The sequence below is a fragment of the Patella vulgata genome, chromosome 2, assembly GCF_932274485.2.
Source record: "Patella vulgata chromosome 2, xgPatVulg1.2, whole genome shotgun sequence".
In the NCBI taxonomy this organism is placed as follows: Eukaryota; Metazoa; Mollusca; class Gastropoda; family Patellidae; genus Patella; species Patella vulgata.
In genome coordinates, this window is record NC_065880.2 from 80,811,763 (window position 1) to 80,832,477 (window position 20,715).

Below are 20,715 nucleotides of genomic sequence, written 5' to 3' on the forward strand. Positions count from 1 at the left end.
CTATCTCCCACTCTGCATCCTCTCTTTCCCTTTATCCCACCATTCTCTCTCTCTGCACCCTCCCTATCCACCCTCTCTCATTACCTCCATGCACCCTCCCTATCCCCCCTCTCTCACTGTCTCCATGCACACTCCCTATCCACCCTCTCTCACTACCTCCATGCACCCTCCCTATCCATCCTCTCTCACTGTCTCCATGCTCACTCCCTATCCACCCTCTCTCACTATCTCCATGCACACTCCCTATCCACCCTCTCTCACTATCTCCATGCACCCTCCCTATCCACCCTCTCTCACTATCTCCATGCACACTCCCTATCCACACTCTCTCACTATCTCCATGCACACTCCCTATCCACCCTCTCTCACTATCTCCATGCACACTCCCTATCCACCCTCTCTCAATATCTCCATCCACCCTCCCTATCCACCCTCTCTCACTATCTCCATGCACACTCCCTATCCACACTCTCTCACCATCTCCATGCACCCTCCCTGCACCCTCACTCACTATCTCCATACACCCTCCCTATCCACCCTCTCTCACTATCTCCATCCACCCTCTCTCTCTCTCTACATGTACCCTCTCGACCCTCTCAAACTCTCCTTTCCGTTCTCTCTCTTCCTGAAATTTTCAGCAAATTTTTGAACTATTATAGCAAGAACAGCCAGCTCTTTATCTAAATCTTACATAATACATTTTTAATGAACAAGGTATCCTACTGTAGAAGAAACACATGAAAGGCAAAAGATACTAAATTATGGAACTTGAGATAGTATCATTTATTGCTACAATTGTAGCTATTTGTCGAAACCCACCGCCCCGCCCCCCCCTGCCCCCCCCCCCCTGCCCCACCCCTGCTCAGCTACATATTTTTTTTTTTGTAAATCAACAATTTTTATGAGAAAAGTTTTATCGGCTTTATCGTCAGATGTGGGACAGGATGGGCACTCAAAGCACGAGATAATGATATAGACTATGTGATATCACAATTAATGCTTTGCATCCATGAAATTGAATCACAATGTCATTGTATTAATTCATAATAAAAATTGACGTCAAACAAGGTGTTGAATTTCTCTGTTTAAAAAGTTCAATGTGTATGTATATACGTCAAAATGACGATAGAGACCATGGAGGGGGGTGGGGGGAGATACATTGTCTCAGGAACCTGGCAAACCCCCTCCTGCAAAAATTCCTGGATCCGTCCCTGCCTACTGTATTAGAAAACAAACGAAAGACAATAGATCCTAAATTAAGGAACTCAAGATAGTATTATTTATTGCTACAACTGTTTGTATCCTACTGTAGCAGAAACAAATGAAAGACAAAAGATCCTAAATTAAGGAACTTAATACAGTATTATTCATTGCTACAATTTGTTTGTAAAGCCTGTTAATCTTCATGCTTACTTTAATGGGGGGTATACACTAGTAGTTACTTACAGTATAAAGATAAGTCATAAAATATTCTGTTAATTATATTCTTATTGCCTACTTAACGGGAGTATATATACTAGTCGTTACTTACACTATAGATATATATAAGTCATAAAATAGATATAATAAATTATCAACAATCTACTACAGGTATTTATCATGTCATATTCAACCCTTTAATGAACTTAACCTGGTTATAATCCTCTTTCTTATATTACTCATCAACTAGCTAGTACCTGATAGTGATATATATGATAAGATTTTATCGTAGGGAAACACCCCATTACAGGCAGCATATAAATATAAACCAAATAAAATGAAATGGTTAATGTGTGCGTGTTGCATCATAAGGTCTGTCATTATAAGTCAAGTTGAGTGGTTTCAATTGCCCGCTTGTATGTGACAAGGATCGAAAAAATTCCTAGGGATTTTCCAGCGAAGTCTGTCCGTGTCAAATGTGTGTGTCAAAGGTGCAGGATACCGAGGGCCTGAAAAATGGAGAGAGGGAGAGGGAAAGAAAAGAGATAGTTTAATACACAAACTAGGTTATTTCGAGACGAACATATGGTTCAATTTTATTTCAATAATTCGCTCGCGCGTAGGGGTCTTTAGCTGTGAGAGGAAACCGTAGGACCAGGAGAAAACCCACAAGGCTGGACAGGCAACCCTACTCCTTGTCATGTACAACCGGTGAATCAAAAGACCCCTACACGCAAATTAATTATTGACATAAAATGGAACTATATGACAGTCCCAAAATGACCTAGTTTGTGTCGAGTGGACGTTAAACCCCATTTATCTCTTATTCTATCAATAAGTTGTGTTTTTTTTGATTTTTTCAAATTTAATGTGTCTTGTCAGTATAATTTAACAATTAAAATATCTGGTTGATTTTATTTATCTGTAAAGTGTTTCTCAGAAGAAATAAAATGTCAAAATAAAAAACAGATTACAATTTGTCAGCTCATGAAATCAAAATGTCATTTCATTCCATCTGTCATTAAAACAAATGATATAGAACCACACAAACAAAATTATTGAGAGTTTATGACCTGAAGTCGGTGACAGAAAAAGACCCTTAACCTTAGCTTAAAAAAAAAAATATTACTTTACTGAAATGTCAACAGATAAGACAAAATGACCAGATTGCAATTTGACATCTGATACGTAAATGTCAAGGAGAATGTATTTAATGGTCACTGAATAAAAACGATTGTTTTGATTCTGTGCTGCATTCTCTTGGTTCTGTATGTCAACAATGTTTGTTTTAGGTGTATGAAGCAATACCCATTTCGATTATAAACCTATAGCTAAAGCCATTGATTGTCAAACTATAATATTTTATAAGATGAATCTCCGGAAATGAATTTCAGTCCAAAATGATTCGAGGGGTTGGTTTGTCAAATGGTATCATAAGTTCTGTCATCGAGTCAACTAGCTTGGTTTCGATTCCCTGGTGACAAGGAGTAGGGTCGCCTGTCCAATCCTCACAAGTTTTTTCCGGGTCCTCCAGTTTCCCTCCACTGCTAAAGACCCATACGAGCAAGCGAATTATAGAAATAAAATGTTAGTCCCGAAATGACCTGGCTTATGTCGAGTGGATGCTATTGGCTTGCACATAAAAGTTGGAAATCGAGATAAGAGTAGTTCGTAGCACCGCCATTCGGCCAAAACGTCTGCAGGACGTTAAACCCCATTTCATTTCGTTTCCAAGCTGTGAGATAATCTACCTTTGATATTCTTAATTAAGGATACATTATGCAAGAGCTAAATCTGCCTATTACAGGTCTTTCTTTAGGCCTGAAATTTTATCTAAATTATTAATTAGACATTAATTAACCTATCCAGGCCATAATCAACTCTCGATGGCATCGGATTTCTCCGATATTAAATAGATTAGAACAGTTCAGCCATATTTTGATTTAAGCTAAAAATGGAGGAGCGAGACATAGCTTCGAACAACCAGTACGGTGGTTGAAATTAGTGCACGTCTTGTCAAACCTTTGAAGGCTAATATCTCTGTTTCCAATATAGTAATTTGAATGAAATTTTCAAATTATTCATTTTACATTATCTATTTTCGAACTATTATTGCAAGAATGGCTAGCTCTTTATCTAAATCTTACATAATGTATCTTTAAATTAAAAGTTAAATAATCAATTTGACTACATTTTAACCTTGATTAACCTGTGAAAACTTAGATATCAGAAAAAGATTGTAATCCCCGACCATAAAATACTACACCACCCCCCGATGACCCTGTTAAACACCTCTTGTTTCAAATCTAATAAAATAATAATAAAACCATTAAACTATAAAATTTCTATTATGAGACAGTAGCTGGTACATTACACACACCTGCAGGCTCTATATACCTATATATATACCTATCTATATCTATCTATATCTATATCACACAGGTAAACTCTGATAACAATGGTCAGTTAAAGATGATTTATTATCCACTGACCAGAAGGTCACACTGTGGTCATCATAATATTTATATTTTGCATCTAACCATTATTTCCGTAATGGTCGCTGAAGCAGCTAAATTCCTCTAGAAAAAAATCTTGTTGGTCTCTGTTTGGCAGGGAGCCACAGTGGCTCACTGAGTAAGGCTATGGGTCAATAGCCAAATTTGGTCGAAAAAGTTCTAGGGATTTTCCAGCAAAGTTTGTCCTTGTCAAAGGTGCAGGACCGAGGGCCTGAAAAATGGAGAGATAAAGGGAGAGGGAAAGAAAGAGAGAGAGTTTGACAGACAAACTAGGTCATTTTGAGACAAACATATGGTTCAATTTGATTTCAACAATTTGCTTGCGCGTAGGGGTCTTTAGCAGTGGGAGGAAACCGGAGGACCCAGAGAAAACGCACGAGGCTGGACAGGTGACCCTACACCTTGTAACGAGCAACTGGCGAATCAAAACCACACCAGTTGACTCAATGACAGGCCTCATGATACAATGCACATACACTAACCATTCGGCCATCCAACCCCCCAATGACAAATGGACAGCATCTAGTTGTTTGGATGGAATGAAAACTGGAGGTCTTATGTAAAAGGTCGCATGCATGTAAAAGAACCTTGACAGATGGAATTCAAAATAAAATTAAGTTGTAGCGCAGCTGTACAGGCAAAATTTACCTCATAGCACACACTGTATGGCGTATGATCGTCTTCATAATCTTATTAATCTCTTTAACCCACCAAAATCGATTGCCAATACAGTGGCTTTATATGTGTTTTGGGCTTTTGATAAGAGATCTAAATCAAATTTGGTGGCACTAGCAACTACATGTAACTGAAACACTTTACATGTAGATATACATGTACTATACTGTTTGTATGAATGTATTACTTGTGTATTCATGTATGTGTTGTCTATGTAATATGTATCATTAAATGTATATGACTATGTATTGTCTATGTGTTGTCTATGTATTATGTATTATTAAATGTATATGACTATGTGTTTAGTGTATGTATGCATGCTGTCCTCAATGGAAGTTTTGATGCAACAAACATCTTATCTTATCTTATCCCAATAGGAGCAAACAGTAAGACATGGGCTATACTATATACCGGAAAACACTGGAAAACACTGAAAAACACTGGAAAACTACCGGAAAACTACCGGAAAACACCATGTTATACTGAATAGCGGAAAACACTGAAAAAACACTAAATACCGGAAAACTCTAAATACCGGAAAACATCCTAAATAGGTAACCCACCGCTGGTCCTCTGGAAAACACCTGAAAAACCTAACCCTAGCCCTAACAATAACCCTAACTCTCCGCAAACAGAGAACCAGGCTCTTTGTTACCTATTTAGGGTGTTTTCCGGTATTTAGTGGTTTTCCGGTATTCAGTATAACATGGTGTTTTCTGGTAGTTTTCCGATTGTTTTCCGGTATTTTCTAGTGTTTTCCGGTATATAGTATTGCCGGTAAGACATTAAACCCCATTACATTTCATTTCTTTTCTTACAAAAGAATCAAAATAATGTGTTATCCATGCCTTGCCATCGAAAATCAAACACATAATGAAACATTTCACTATTCAGATCACAAGATAAAATTAGCCTATTCCATCCACCAAACAGCTAACTTCTATTTTCTCATAAGAGAAATTGCGTGATATCAAACAATAATTAATTTAATGGTTACTCAATTGTCAATAAATCATTCGAAATTTCATCATGGACGTAATCTATTTCAGACGATCTTTTAAAGACTAAATATAGGTGAATAAATGTTCTATCCTGAATTGATCACCATATTTCACGATAATAATTTCACAAACTATTGAATAACATTAAGCTATTATACTTTAATCAATATGGTTAATGTATTTTAATGTTCAGATGTAATTAAAAATACAATTTAACATTCTTGTATTATTATACTTTAATCAATATCGTTAATGTATTTTAATGTTCAGATGCAATTAAAAATACAATTTAACGTCCTTGTATTTCATATTAATAGATACATACATTCTCATAAAAGGATTTTATAGGGTTGTTATTTCCAATAAAATGAAGTGAAATGAAATGGGGTTTAATGTCCTACAGTGAGCTATGAGGGAAATTTTGCCTGGGCAGTGACACTATGGCCTCGAATGGACGTTAAACCCCTTCTCTCTCTATCTTTCTCCCTATCTCTCTATTGGGCGCTAGAGATATGGTATTATCATGGAAACATAGACACCACACCTGATATGACACCTGTTTTTGTACTAATCATCAATCATATACCTGCAGGGAATTAGTGAGCAGGTAGAGATAATTAGTTGCTATTAGACAGAAGAGATTATAGCAGCTCAGACAATTAGTTGCTGTTTGACAGAAGAGATTATAAAATATGTAGCGGTGTGGTAGTAATTGACTATTCACGCTAATGGCCGACCATTGTAGAGGAAATGGTATTAATCAGATATAACTGAACAAATACGATAACAGGAAATCAATGTTGGCATCTTGGAATTGTGATGGCATATTAAGAACCAAAGTCTGTCAAGCAATGTGCAATTGTCCAAGGAACATCAATGCCGGCATCTTGGAATTATGATGCCCTATCAAGAACCAAAGTATGTCAAAAGAACATCAATGCCGGCATCTTGAAATTGTGATGCCATATCAAGAACAAAAGTCTGTCAAGCCATACGCAATTGTCCAAGGAATAAGCATGACCAGTTTCAAGTTGATAAAGTTACAAAGTTGTAATTCTGGCAAAACAAACTAGGAGGAATGGTTGTTCCAGGAATTATTAAGTGATGTTTAATGGTGAAGAGCAAGACATTAAGTAATATAGTAATACTGCACAAGGACACTATTACGAGTGTTACATCAATATAAAATATCACGCAATCTCTTGCTTGAGGAGCCATGGTGGCTAAGTGAGTAAGTTCTTCAGGATTTTCAGATATGGTTTCCCCATGTCAGAGGTGTACGACTGAGTTAATTAATGTCTAATTAATAATTTATATAACATTTAAGGTCTAAAGAAAGACCTGCAATAGGCAGATTTAGCTCTTGCATATATAATGCATGTTTAATACAAGATAGTCCAGCTGGTCCTAGATTATGGAATGAACTTCCACAACAGGTCAAGAATCAATTTAAATCTGCACTAAAGACTTTCCTGTTTCGATAGTTTTACCAGTAGAGCCATTACTAAAATCGTTTTGAGCATGTATCAACATGGAGAGAAGACGCTATATAAAACCTCATTATTATTATTATTTATATGACCAGGGCTAGAAACTCATGCGAATCTCTGAATCTAATTCGCGCAATGATTCTCGCAAGAGCTTACTCTGTGAATCTACAAGAATTCGCATAAATTTTTGTAAAAAAGAACCAAAAAAAATTCTATTCTGTCACTGTCACGGTCAGCACTTGGTTTTTTGTTCACTTTTGTTTGTGGGTACATTAATTATATTCCTTTATTATAATACTTTGTGCAGTTATTAATTAAGATTCGGAGGATTCGCGCAGATTGCATATCTGAGAATCCTCTTAGACTCTCGCAAAAAATGACGAATTTCTAGCCCTGATGACTGGATTTTACATGAGTTGTGCGTATGCTGCATTATCTAAATCCGAGATAAACAAAAAATACAAGATTTCTGGTATAATGTAAACTTACAGCTACTCTTGACCTCTAGCGGGTGTTAAAAAAAACCATACGGAACATAAGCCAGAGAGTGTTAAAAACAACGCGGAACTTGAGAGTTAAGTTAACAATTTGTATCTACATCATACAAATGTTACAATACGTCCTTGTGTCTGCTTAAATCTAACGGAAAACCCAAGAATCACAATCAACAAACAATAAATACTAGAGGTTTACTGTCTTTATATACAAATATACTGATTGTAGGTTTGTTTTACCAGAGTCCTACACAAGTTTTATACACAGATACTACAGTAACACTAGACTTGATATACAGGTCCTATGTAACAATATTTGTACTAAAATAACAGTAGACTTGCTATACAGGTCCAATATGTAGTAATATTTGTACTAAAATAACACTGGACTTGTAACAGGGCCTATGTAATAATATTTGTACTAAAATAACACTGGGCTTGTTACAGGGCCTACATGTAATAATATTTGTACTAAAATAACACTACGCTTGTAACAGGGCAATAAATTTACTTTGGTACTAAAATAGCACTGGACTTGCTACAGAGTCTATATGTAATAATATTTGTACTAATAACACTGGACTTGCTACAGGGCCTATACTTAAATAACAGCCGACTTGTTACAGGACCTTTATGTAGTAATAGTTGTACTATATGTAATAATATTTGTACAATATGTAATTTTTGTACTAAAATAATAACTGACTTGTTACAGAAATGAGGGGGTGGAGGTGAATGGTAAACACATGCACATTGAATCAGAAGGTCTAGCATTGAGTCATATGGTATGGTTTCAATTCCCCACTTGTATGTGACAAGGAGTAGGGTCGCTTCATGGGTTTTCTCCAGAACCTCTGTCGTAAATGAACTTTCGCCCCCTCATCCGCAATAACATACTCCATCTTTCATAAAAAAAACCCCAGATCCCCCACATAGGCGTAGTCTGGCCTTTGAAAACCGTACATACCGAGGCATATAAACTGAATACAGATTGATCTAGTGAGATAATTTTAAACTGTTATAATAGTACTCATCGAATACAGATTGATCTAGATTGAGCTGATTTTCAACTGTTATAATAGTACTCACTGAATACAGATTGATCTAGATTGAGTTGATTTTAAACCGTTATACTAGTACTCATCGAATACAGATTGATCTAGATTGAGTTGATTTTAAACTGTTATAATAGTACTCACTGAATACAGATTAATCTATTAACTAAACTGAGTTGATTTTAAACTGTTATACTAGTACTCACTGAATACCGATTGATCTATTAACTTGACTGAGCTGGTGTTATACTAGCACTCAATGAAAACAGAATGATCTAGACCGAGTCGATATTAAACTGTTATACTAGTACTCACTGAATATAGATTGATCTGTTAACTGTATTTAGTTGATTTTAAACTGTTATACTAGTACTCACTGAATACAGATTGATTATTAACTATAGACTAAGTTGATTTTAAACTGTTATACTAGTACTCACTGAATACAGATTGATTATTAACTATAGACTAAGTTGATTTTAAACTGTTAAACTAGAACTCAATGAATACAGATTGCAATCTACCAACCAGTGAGATAATTTATACCAGTACTCAATGAATACAGATTGTAGGTAACAATGTTCATGTTCAGATCTTCAGGACTTAATAATCCCTCAGTGCATGGTATGTCATGGCTCAGATATATGTCAAATAAATTCTAACATATATGCCACAGAACCAAAACTTTCCTGGAGCTGCCCCTCCATCTCCTTAAGCGCCCTAAGTTTGCTCTGCAGGCCCTTCTTCAGAGTCCCCAGCACGCCTCTAGGACCGTCTGGTTAATTAGTGAGCCAGCACCTTACTCACTGAGCCACTGTGGCTACCTTTTAAGATCAAGATCAGCAATTAAAATATAAAAAAATGGACAGAACAATAAATGGCATCATTTAACAAGCTACAAAATTTTCTCTTAAATCGACAGTTACTGACAAAAAATAATGTACTTAGAAACAGAAAAAAATATATTGAAAACAGGAAAAGTGTTTGTTCTACTGAATAGAGAAGAACGTGGATGAGTTGTGTAGTAATCCACGGCCATTGTCACTCAATCAGATAAACAAACAAACTATCTAAATGAACAAAAGTCGCACTATTTTATGAGTTCAAGTTTGTCTGTTCGTTTTGTTTAAGCTTTGAACCTGATGTCACGAGATTTTCTCACTGGGGTTTAAAAAATGTAAAAACGTAATAAATATACTGCTGCTTACCTCCAACTGAATACCAAAGAGGTCAGCTGATCGTTCTCGTTCAGGATATGTGGTGGACGTTTCCGTCGAACTGTCGCTAAAACTGCTACAGCTATCGTCAGCCATCAACACATTATAATAGTATAATAATCCAACTTTAATATCTGAAAATATAAAAAAAACTTTAATCATATTTAATAATCCAATTTTAATATCTGGAAAAAAAAACTTGAATAAGATTTAATATTCCAACTTTATTATCTGAAAATATAAAAAAAACTTTAATTAGATTTAATATCCAACTTTAATATCTGAAAATATATAAAAAAAACTTTAATAAGATTTAATAATCCAACTTTAATATCTGAAAATATAAAAAAAAACTTTAATTAGATTTAATAATAATCCAACTTTAATATCTGAAAATGTAAAAAAAAAACTTTAATTAGATTTAATAATCCAACTTTAATATCTGAAAATATATAAAAAAAACTTTAATTAGATTTAATAATCCAACTTTAATATAAAAATATAAAAAAAAACTTTAATCATATTTCAACTTTAATATCTGAAAATGTGAAAAAAACTTTAATCACATAAATAATTCAACTTTAATATCTGAAAATATAAAAAAAAAACTTAAACATTATATCAGAATCCAAATTTAATATCTGAAAATGTAAAAAAAACTTTAATCATATTTAATAATCCAACTTTAATATCTGAAAATATAAAAAAAAAACACCCTTTAATAGATATAAACTGTTTTTAATTATATTTAATAATCCAACTTCAACAATGGAAAATACAGAACTGAGCAATAATCCAACAAGTTGAGATAAAAATAACTCCATAATAATCCAAGTGAAAATATAAAAAAAAAACCCACTTTAATTCCATCTGTATCAATAGAACTGAAAAAGAAAGACTGGTTTGGGTCAGCCACATATGAATCTATGCATAATCCAAGCTCAAAAATTATCTAATGTTGCTATTTTAAATTCTTAATTACAGGTTAAATAATCAATTTGTGTGGATTAGCTATAAGTTTTGGGAAATTAGATTCGCTATAATCAATTAATATTTCATTTAAACGAATTAATATTTCTGTTTTAAAGAGTTAATATTTCATTTCAACGAGTTAATATTTTGTTTAAATGAGTTATTATTTCGTTTAAACGATTTAATATTTTGTTTAAATGAGTTAATATTTTATTTGAAAGAATTAATATTTTGTTTAAACAAATTAATATTTTGTTTAAACGAATTAATATTTTGTTTAAACGAATTAATATTTTGTTTAAACGAATTAATATTTTGTTTAAAAGAATTAATATTTTGTTTAAAAGAGTTAATTTAAACAAATTAATATTTCGTTTAAACAAAATATTAATTCGTTTAAACAGATTAATATTTCATTTAAACAAGTTAAAATTTCATTTAAACAAATTAATATTTCGTTTAAACAAATTAATATTTCATTTGAACAAATTAATATTTCATTTACATAAGAGTGAAATCGAACAAGGAAAAAAATTATATAAGAATGGAATGGTGCACTTAAGGGGCTCCCTACGACAGGAAAAGGTGACATTCATTGATAACCTTCCAATATTTCTAAGATCTCTATAAAAGGACATTGTTCACAGATCTCATTCACTACTTGAGACTAATATAGTTTTTAATTTCCTAGGTTATGTCAATTAATGATATAAATAGAATCTGACTTGATGAAATTACGAACCCCAGGAAATCATGGCAAGAGGTAGTATAGTGTTTCAAGTCGAGTCAACAACTACTTTACTTTCAAAATATTTAATATTTGTATAATGACAATGAGAGAGAGAGAGAGAGAGAGAGAGAGAGAGAGAGAGTTTTACGCCCACTCTTCACAAACAAGGTCATTTTGGGACTAATATATGGTTCAATTTTATATCAATAATTTGCTTGCGTGTAGGGGTCTTTAGCAGTGGAAGGAAACCAGAGGACCCAGAGAAAACATGCGAGGTTGCACGTACAACCGGGGAATCGAAACCACGTCAGTTGACTCAATGAGAGATCTTATGATACAACGCGTACAGCAATAACCATTCGGCCATCCAACCACACAATATGTGTAGAATGAATGAATGAATAAATACAATGAAGACTGGTGTATATTCCACACAGTGTGCTGTTTTTTGTCACACTATGGAATGGCAACTATTATAGTAGAATGAACACAAATATATACTATATGGAACAATGAACACAATAATATATATGAATGAATGAATGAAATAGAGTTTAATGTTCAACTTTTCTGAAAAGAAAAGAAATAGCCATGTGCATTCCTTTAACCGAAAAAACAAACTGCTTTTATTTAACCAAATAAGCAAACAGCTTCAGCAAATTATTGACTATTTCAATACAATTTTTTGTTATTACATGTTACAATGTAACAGGAAATTTACAAATAATAAAAAAAATCAACTTTTTTAAAAGACACAATGACAAAATAAGCAGAGAGCTCCGCAACACATCCTTTCCATGTGACTGGCCATGTTCATGAAGCAACGACTGCAAGTTTTACAACATCTGGACGTTGCTAGATTACTTCACAATTCCTGAACTTATGCTACGTTATCTACAGACAAATGAACAATAGCGTCCAATAAGAAGTTGTGACATCGCGGCCTCCGCGGAAACCTTGACATTGAACGAACCTTGAACTTTGCAACTCGATTATCACAGCTTGAAAGCGCGAGACTTGGTATTCACGATGATCGAGGAATCTGATAGGCTCACAAGCCAAAATATGCAGGGTATTACGTGGAGGGCTTGATAAGATGTACGTAGTTAAAGCGAGATCAATATTGGGTATTGAAAAATGTCCTACTGTTTTGCTCCAACTGGGCTAATGAAGACAGGCATACATAATATAGTGTGCTGTGAGGGAAATTTTGCCTGGACAGTGGCACTAAGGCCTACTCTTGTATTGAATTCTATCTGCCAAGGGATCTTTTGCATGTGTTTTCTATCTATATAAATTACTTTTTAATTATTTAATTATTTTCTATTTGTTTTCTATCTATATAAATTACTTTTTAATTACCGGGTATTTTTGTGTTTTCTATCTATATAAATTACCTGGTGTTTTTTGTTTTCTATCTATATAAATTACATTTTTTTTTCGATATTGATTTTATGGAGAAATCTAGACTGTATAGTGTATATGCTGTAGTCAAAATGGGATGGTACCTAAGTAACAATGTCACAGTCCAGCACAATGCATCCTGGTTACTGCAAAATATGGATACGAGCAAATTAATCTAAACGATCAGCTGACAATCCCTGTACGGTGGCTAAGTGAATAAGATGCTGGTTCGTTAGTCGGGAGGTCGCGGGTTCAATCCCCGTGTTAGGCGAGAAAGTTCATCAGGATTTTTCGGCGTGGTTTTCCTTTGTCAGTGGTGCAGGATGGAAGGCCTGACAAGGATAGCCGTCTAGTCATTCAGATGGGATGATAAAGCGAGGGCCTGTGTACACCTTGGCGTGCACATAAAAGATCCCTTGGCAGTTGGAATTCAATATAAGAGTAGGCTTTAGCGCCGATGTGCAACCAAAATTTCCCTCATAGCACACTGTATGGCGTATGCCCGTATTCATTAGCCCAGTCAGAGCTGAACAGTAGGACACCCCATTTCATTTTATTTACTGTACAACCCCGGTAAGTGAGCTACCAACCCAGGTAGTAAATTTGCCAAACCCACTAAAAGACCAACCCCGGTAACCCCACCAATTTGAGAAAATGGTAACCTCGCCCGGTAAGTGAGCTACCAACCCAGGTAGTAAATTTGCCAATCCCGCTAAGAGGTCAACTTTAACCCCACCAATTTGCGACAACGGTAACCCCACCGAGGTGCAGAAATAGTATGAATAAAAGCCTGTCACGTGAGTCCAATCAGTCTGAAGAGTTCAATAGATACAAAACTAGTCACTAATATCCAGGATATAACAGACCCCAAGTTCACAATAGATAAAAAAATACTAGTCACTGATATCCAGGATATAACCAGGTCTTCATAACCACTCTTATCTTTTATAATTATTTATAGTTACCATCATGGCGTGAAATAATGCTTCCTTTAATTACATGCCAGGAAGCATAACTAATGAGGAAAGTGAGCTTACATGCATTATGAAGACGTGTGATATACTATTCATCTCCCTGGGGTATTAAACGTTAAATATTGTTAATAACATGTTCTGTGTAGGTGTGGTATATCACTTATTACACAGAAAAGACTACCGGTATTATCATCCCTGTGTCATATATCTTTGATAGTAAATGCAGGAAGACAACACTACAAACAAGAAAAAGTTAAATAAATTAAGCTCCAAAACATAAAGGGAGCTGCGGTGGCTCTGTGAGTAAGACACTGGCTTTCAAACACGGTTTCCCCTTGTCAGTGTTGCTGCACGGAGGGGCTGGAAAGGACAGTGTCTAGTCATTTGGATTGTATGCAAAACCAAGATCGTGTGTACACATTGACGTGGACACAAAAGAACCCTTGACAGTTGGAATTCGAAATAAGTATAGGCCGTAGCGCCACTGCCTGGGCAAAATTTCCCTCCTAGCAGAAAAGTAAGATGTTACACCCCATTTCATATCATTTCATTTCTGCCGTGTTCCAATCATTACCTGGGTCTACATTTCAGGAATTTTCACACATTAACCCTAACCCTTACACTAAACCTCTGATGGAATGAAAAACTGAGGTCCAGCCACCCATTAACCTCAGATCCACCCCAAACCTCAGATCCACTCAACCCCTAACCTCAGATATACCTACCCCTTAACCCCAGATCCATTGACTTAACCCCAAACCCACACACCCCCTAACCTTGTATCCATCCCCTTACCTCATATCCATCCCCTAACCTCGTATCCACCCACCCCCTAACCTCAGATATACCTACCCCTTAACCCCAGATCCACTGACATAACCCCAAACCCACACACCCCATAACCTCGTATCCATCCCCTAACAACATCCCCATCCCCTAACCTCGTATACATCCCCTAACCTCATATCCATCCCCTAACCACTTCTCCATCCCTTAACCTCATATCCATCCCCCTAACCTCATATCCATCCCCCTAACCTCATATCCACCCCCTAACCTCAGATCCACTTCCTAATATCCATCTCCTAACCTCATATCCATCCCCTCACCTCATATCCACCCCCTAACCTCAGATCCACCCCCTAATATCCATCTCCTAACCACATATCCATCCTCTCTCCTCATATCCATCCCCTAACCTCATATCCACCCACCCCCTTACCTCAGATGTAGTAACTGTATTATGTATTTATATTTATCTATCATGATATATGAAAATATACTCTGTTTTCTAGCTTACTAGGTTAGTATAATGGAATGTTATCATCATATTATCAACCTGTACATATCTTGTACCTAGCTCATAATGGTCCCGATGTTTATAAACAACCATATCATCCTATCCTAAAGGTCAATCTTTCCACACACGATTTTTTCTTTCAATTTCTTGGATTCTGATTGATCGAAAAGTAGTGTCGAATGAAATGAAATGGGGTTTAATGTCCTACTGTTCTGCTCCGACTGGGCTAATGAAGACAGAGCGTACAATGAGTAAAAGAGTCCTCTAAATTTCCAGGGGCGACTCACCGCAAATGAATATTTCCTGGGAACTAGAATCTCTTTGCAGTGGCAAAAACTTCTACACCTGTAAAATTTATTCCAGGAAATTTTCGTGAAATCTTGACTGAATGATATCCACAATGAAATTCAGTGGTGTGGTTTCAATTCCCAGCTTGTACGTGACAAGGAGTAAGGTCGTTTTTCCAACCTTGGTGGTCGAATGGTCTTAAGTGTTCACTTTAGATCATAAGGTCTGTCATTGAGTCAAGTGGTGTGGTTTCGATTCCCCGGTTGTATGTGACAAGGAGTAGGGTCGCCTGTCCAACCTTGTTTGTTTTCTTCAGGCCCTTTAGTTTCCTCCTACTGCTAAAGACCCCTATGCGCAAGCAAATCATTGAAATAAAATTGAACCATATGTTAGTCCCGAAATGAAATAGGTTGTATCGAATGGATGTTAAACTCAATTCCTGTCTCTCAATTCAATTGTACAGAACCATTTCCTGCTTCAAAAATCAACCCTAACTTAAACCACTCTAACAATATGTCATAACATATATACTTACCAAATATTTACTGGTACATATATATATGAAATTATTATTCAACAACAAATAACAGTGTATATGTTATGTTACAAGGTATGGTATATAAGTCTATAATCCTTGAATTAACTGTGGTATACGGTATATAACCTAAATAACTCTATATACTTATCCTATGAGTCTACTAATCCCTGATAAACATGTCATAATTACCTCCTAACAAAAAATATAATCAAACAAAAATAATTAATATACAAAATACATTCCTAAACACCCCTCAAGCCAAGCATTGAAATAAAATTGTGCCCTATTTTGTGCCTAAATGACATATTTTGTGTCCAGAGCGGTTGGGCGGTTGAATGGTTAGCACGTGCACGTTGCATCATAAGGTTTGTCATTGAGTTAAATGGCGTGGTTCTGATTCCCCGGAGTAGGGTCGCCTGTCCAACCTCATGGGTTTTCTTCGATTTCGTCCCACTGCTAAAGACTCCTACACACAAGCTAATTATTGAAATAAAATTGAACCATATGTTAGTCCCCAAATGACCTAGTTTATGATGAGTGGCATTAAACCCCATTTCTCTCTCTCTGTTTCTCTCTCAACGTTAAACTCCAATGTTCCCTATCTCCTAAATCAGTTTAAAGTTGTTTATCATCATTTTTCAATAAATTCATCCACTCGTTTTAATGTCTTTGACAATATCTAAATTTTCATGTCATAACCCATGCTAAAAAGTATGCAGATCAATTATCTAAGATTTAATTTAAAACAAAATCAAAATATCAAAGGTAGATGATCTCCCGGTATGGATACAATCAGAGTAAAAACAGGTGAATAAAACAAGTGCTAGGCCTACTGCTTTCTTTATATGATGATCACCTAGTAAAAGAATCTGTCAGACGAATCTGTCAGATAATTGAGCAATCTGTCACGTGGTGGCTCTATGAAAACGTGAAAAAACCCTAGGCAGTAGAAATTCAAATTAAGAGTAAGCCATTGTGAAACTGTTTGGGCATAAATTCCCTCAAAGCACACTATACGACTGTCTTCATTGGCCTAGAAGGATTATGATGCACGTAAAACCAATGGAAGAATGCGCCTGTCGATAGAAAAAATAGAAAAACACGAAACGAAAGGCATTCATTTGGAAGTAGAATTAAATTTTCATTCCTCTATCTACGTATGCAATGCGAAAGTAACTGACGGAGGGTGAGAATTTTCCTGTGACACTATCTTTTTTTTTTTTTTTCAAATTGCAACAGTCACGGGTTCTTTTATTATATGCAATGCGAGGGTTACCAAAGGCTGAGAATTTTCCCCTCCCACTACTTTTTGTTCAAATTGCAACAGTCATGGACTCTTTTACATGCAGCAAATTCATTATTCCGATTGATACAGAAAAACAGGAAATCTTATTCCGTTTCATTTCTGAGATCATCTGTCATCATTTATTATTATTTATTATGACATTAATAGTTTTATTATTCTCAATTCACAATAACGTAATTGTATTAGTTATATGTCATAAAGGATTAATTGTTCTCTCCTATTTTTCTCAAACATCCATTGTTTGTAGGAGTGAGAGGGTTTGTGCTAAATGATAAGGCCAGATTAATTTTTGATCATAGGTCACAAGATGCAAACAGGGCTAGCGCTTATCCCAACCCTAACCCCAATGCTTACCCTAACCCTAACCTACAATCTCGCTAACAATCATGTGCCCTAACCTTGTTTACATCTCAGCGACCTTGACCAAAATTGAGCTGGCCTTAAGAAATAGATTTAGCTGGGTGAGAGTCTAAGATCAGATACACCTTCAGATATTATAAAACATTTATTCTTTTTAAAGGTGAAATGATATGTTGTTTAAGGTCCCATTCTACTTTTCTACACGGACTAGGCTAATAAGGAGCAACGGTGGCTCAGTGAGTAAGAGGTTGACTCGCAAACCTGGAGGTCCCATGTTCGATCTCTGTGTTGGCCGACAAAGTTCATCAAGATTTTCTGGCATAGTTCCCCCTTGGCAGTGGAGAGACAACATAATCATTCGGGTGGGACAAAAAAACGAGGTCCTGTGTAGACATTGGCATACACATATATATAGGGGTCATTAGCAGTGGAAGGAAACCTCACCCTCCACCCCAATCTAAGTAAGGAAGATATTATCCGTAGTCGAAGTATGGAGAAATATTTAGGTTTATAAAGTGATGACAATATCCTTTCTCACAGCCGACACTACCCTTACCACCCCCCACTGATCCAAGTGGGGAAAATAATATCCGTTGTTATAGTTGAAGGATGAAGAAAATACTTTTCAAGTAGTTAAAGAGAAATTTTTTATGTTTCATGGAATAAATGGAATAATATATCCCTGTAAGACATATTTGTGAGAGAGAGAGAGAGAGAGAGAGAGAGAGAGAGAGAGAGAGAGAGATTAACTGACACAAACTAGGTCATTTCGGGACTAACATATGGTTAAATTTTATTTCAATAATTTGCATATGTATAGGGGTCTTTTACAGTTGGAGGAAACTGGAAGATCCGTAGAAAACACATGAGGTTGGATAGGCAACCCTACTCCTTGTCAAGTACAATTCGGGAATTGAAACCCCACCAGTTGACTCAATGACAGACCTTATGATACAAAGTGCACACGCTAACCATTCAACCATCCAGCCGCCCACATATTTATGACAACTGTTGCACCTTCCAAACCTCAATAGTATAATATTATCCTGTTTTACCGGTTTCAAATAGAAATTATTATCTCAAATATTATTACCTACACTGTAAAACAAAAGAACCCAATAGTATTCTGTTGCAGTCAAATTTATTATCTCAAATATTATTACATTAATACCTACAAGGTAAAACAAACCTGACATTACCTTTTGTATTCAAATCGTAAATATTAAAACTGTCACCACAGAAGATAAAAGCTTAAACACACATTATGCAAGAGCTAAATCTGTCTATTGCAGGTCTTTCTTTAGGCCTGAAATGTTATCTAGTAATATCATCCTTATTGCAGTCAAATTTATTATCTTAAATACTATTTACATACATGTTAAAAAAAACTAAATACCAGTTTCATCCACCTTTTGTATTCAAATCATTTCAAGACCTCAATAGTAATATTAACTTGGCCTATCAGTGCAGTAATAATATCTTTATTGCAGTCAAATTTATTATCTTAAATACTATTTAGTATTTACATACATGGTAAAAAAAAAAAATACCAGCTTCATTCATCCACCTTTTGTATTCAAATCAGAAATACATGTATTAAAAAAATCATTTCAAGAACTCAATAGTAATTTTAATCTGGCCCATCATTGTAGTAATATTATCCCTTTTGCAGTCAAATTTATTATCCTTAATATCATTTAAAGTAGCTAAGTCTCTAACTCAATATCATCAAAAATCTTCGACATTGAAAACACGAATTATTTGTCAATTCAAATCAACATTGGTCTTGTGATCTTACAGGGAAAAGATGGGCTTCTGATATCCAATATTCAAGACAAAATAAACATTTTACCATTGGTACACGAATCATGTACCATAATGCGTTTCAGCGCCATTTGGAACAAGGGACTCAAAGAATGCGGCTAGACATATTCCACAAGTCATGCCAAATGGTGACACTATATTCTTATCTGGAGAGCATGCGCAATAAATACCATCGGTGCAGACGCTAAAGACTGTCATTTAATTGAGACTTCTGGCGTATTTCGCCAAACATAAATGATTAGAAATTACAGTAAAAACAGAAACGGCTGAATGTAAATCAGCTTATATACATTCACATTACATTAGTATATGCGTTGCGATTTAGCTCCTTTAAGTGCAAGATAAAAAACTAAACACCAGCTTCATCTCAGCTTTTGTATTCAAATCAGAAATATGAACACTGTCAAACCTCAATAGTAATATTAACCTGGCCCATCCTGATACAGTCAATTTTAATTTATTATCCTTAATATTATTTACATACAAGGTAAAAAGTAAAAAACTAAACACCAGCGTCATCTCACCTTTCGTATTCAAATCAGAAATATTAAAACTGCCATTTCAAGACCTCAATAGTAATACTATTACTAACCTAGCCCATCCTGATACAGTCAATTTGAATTTATTATCAGAATATTATTATCTAGGTGCAAGGTAAATAAAATAAACACCAGATATAATCTCAGCTTTTGAATTCAAATCAGAAATGTTTAAATTGTTGTACCTTATTATGTTCAATAATAATATTATTCTATTGCTGTCAAAGTGAATTTTTTCCCTGTGTGGTTTTAACTGTCACACTTTATTATGTTCAATAATAATATTATTCTATTGTTGTCAAACCGAGTTTTTTCCAGTGTGGTTTGCCCATGTCAGTGGATCTGGAGGGAGGACCTGACAAGGACAGTTGTCTAGTCATTTGGATGGGGACCAAAAAAACGAGGCCCATGTACACATTGGCGTGTATGTAAAAGATCCCTTGGCAGTTGGAATATAAAAGAATAGGCCATAGCGCCTCTGTCAGGGGCAAAAATTTCCCTCATAGCACACTGCATGGCGTAGCCTATGCCAGTCTTCATTAGCCTGGTCGGAGCTGAACTGTCACTGTAGGACTTTAAACCCCATTTCATTTCATATCAAATTGAGTTTTAT

At 35.4% G+C, this 20,715-nt stretch overlaps 1 protein-coding gene across 2 annotated transcripts in view; it reads right to left on the reverse strand.

Moving 5' to 3' along the window:
• Positions 1 to 20,715, reverse strand: part of LOC126812008 (ras-GEF domain-containing family member 1B) — a 187,900-nt gene that overhangs the window by 148,522 nt on the left and 18,663 nt on the right. For both annotated transcript variants that reach the window (XM_050538108.2, XM_050538109.2), the window contains exon 2: positions 9,859 to 10,001. In XM_050538108.2, the coding sequence (XP_050394065.2) occupies positions 9,859 to 9,963 (105 nt within the window). In that variant the 5' untranslated portion in view covers positions 9,964 to 10,001. The remainder of the gene's footprint in view (positions 1 to 9,858; positions 10,002 to 20,715) is intronic.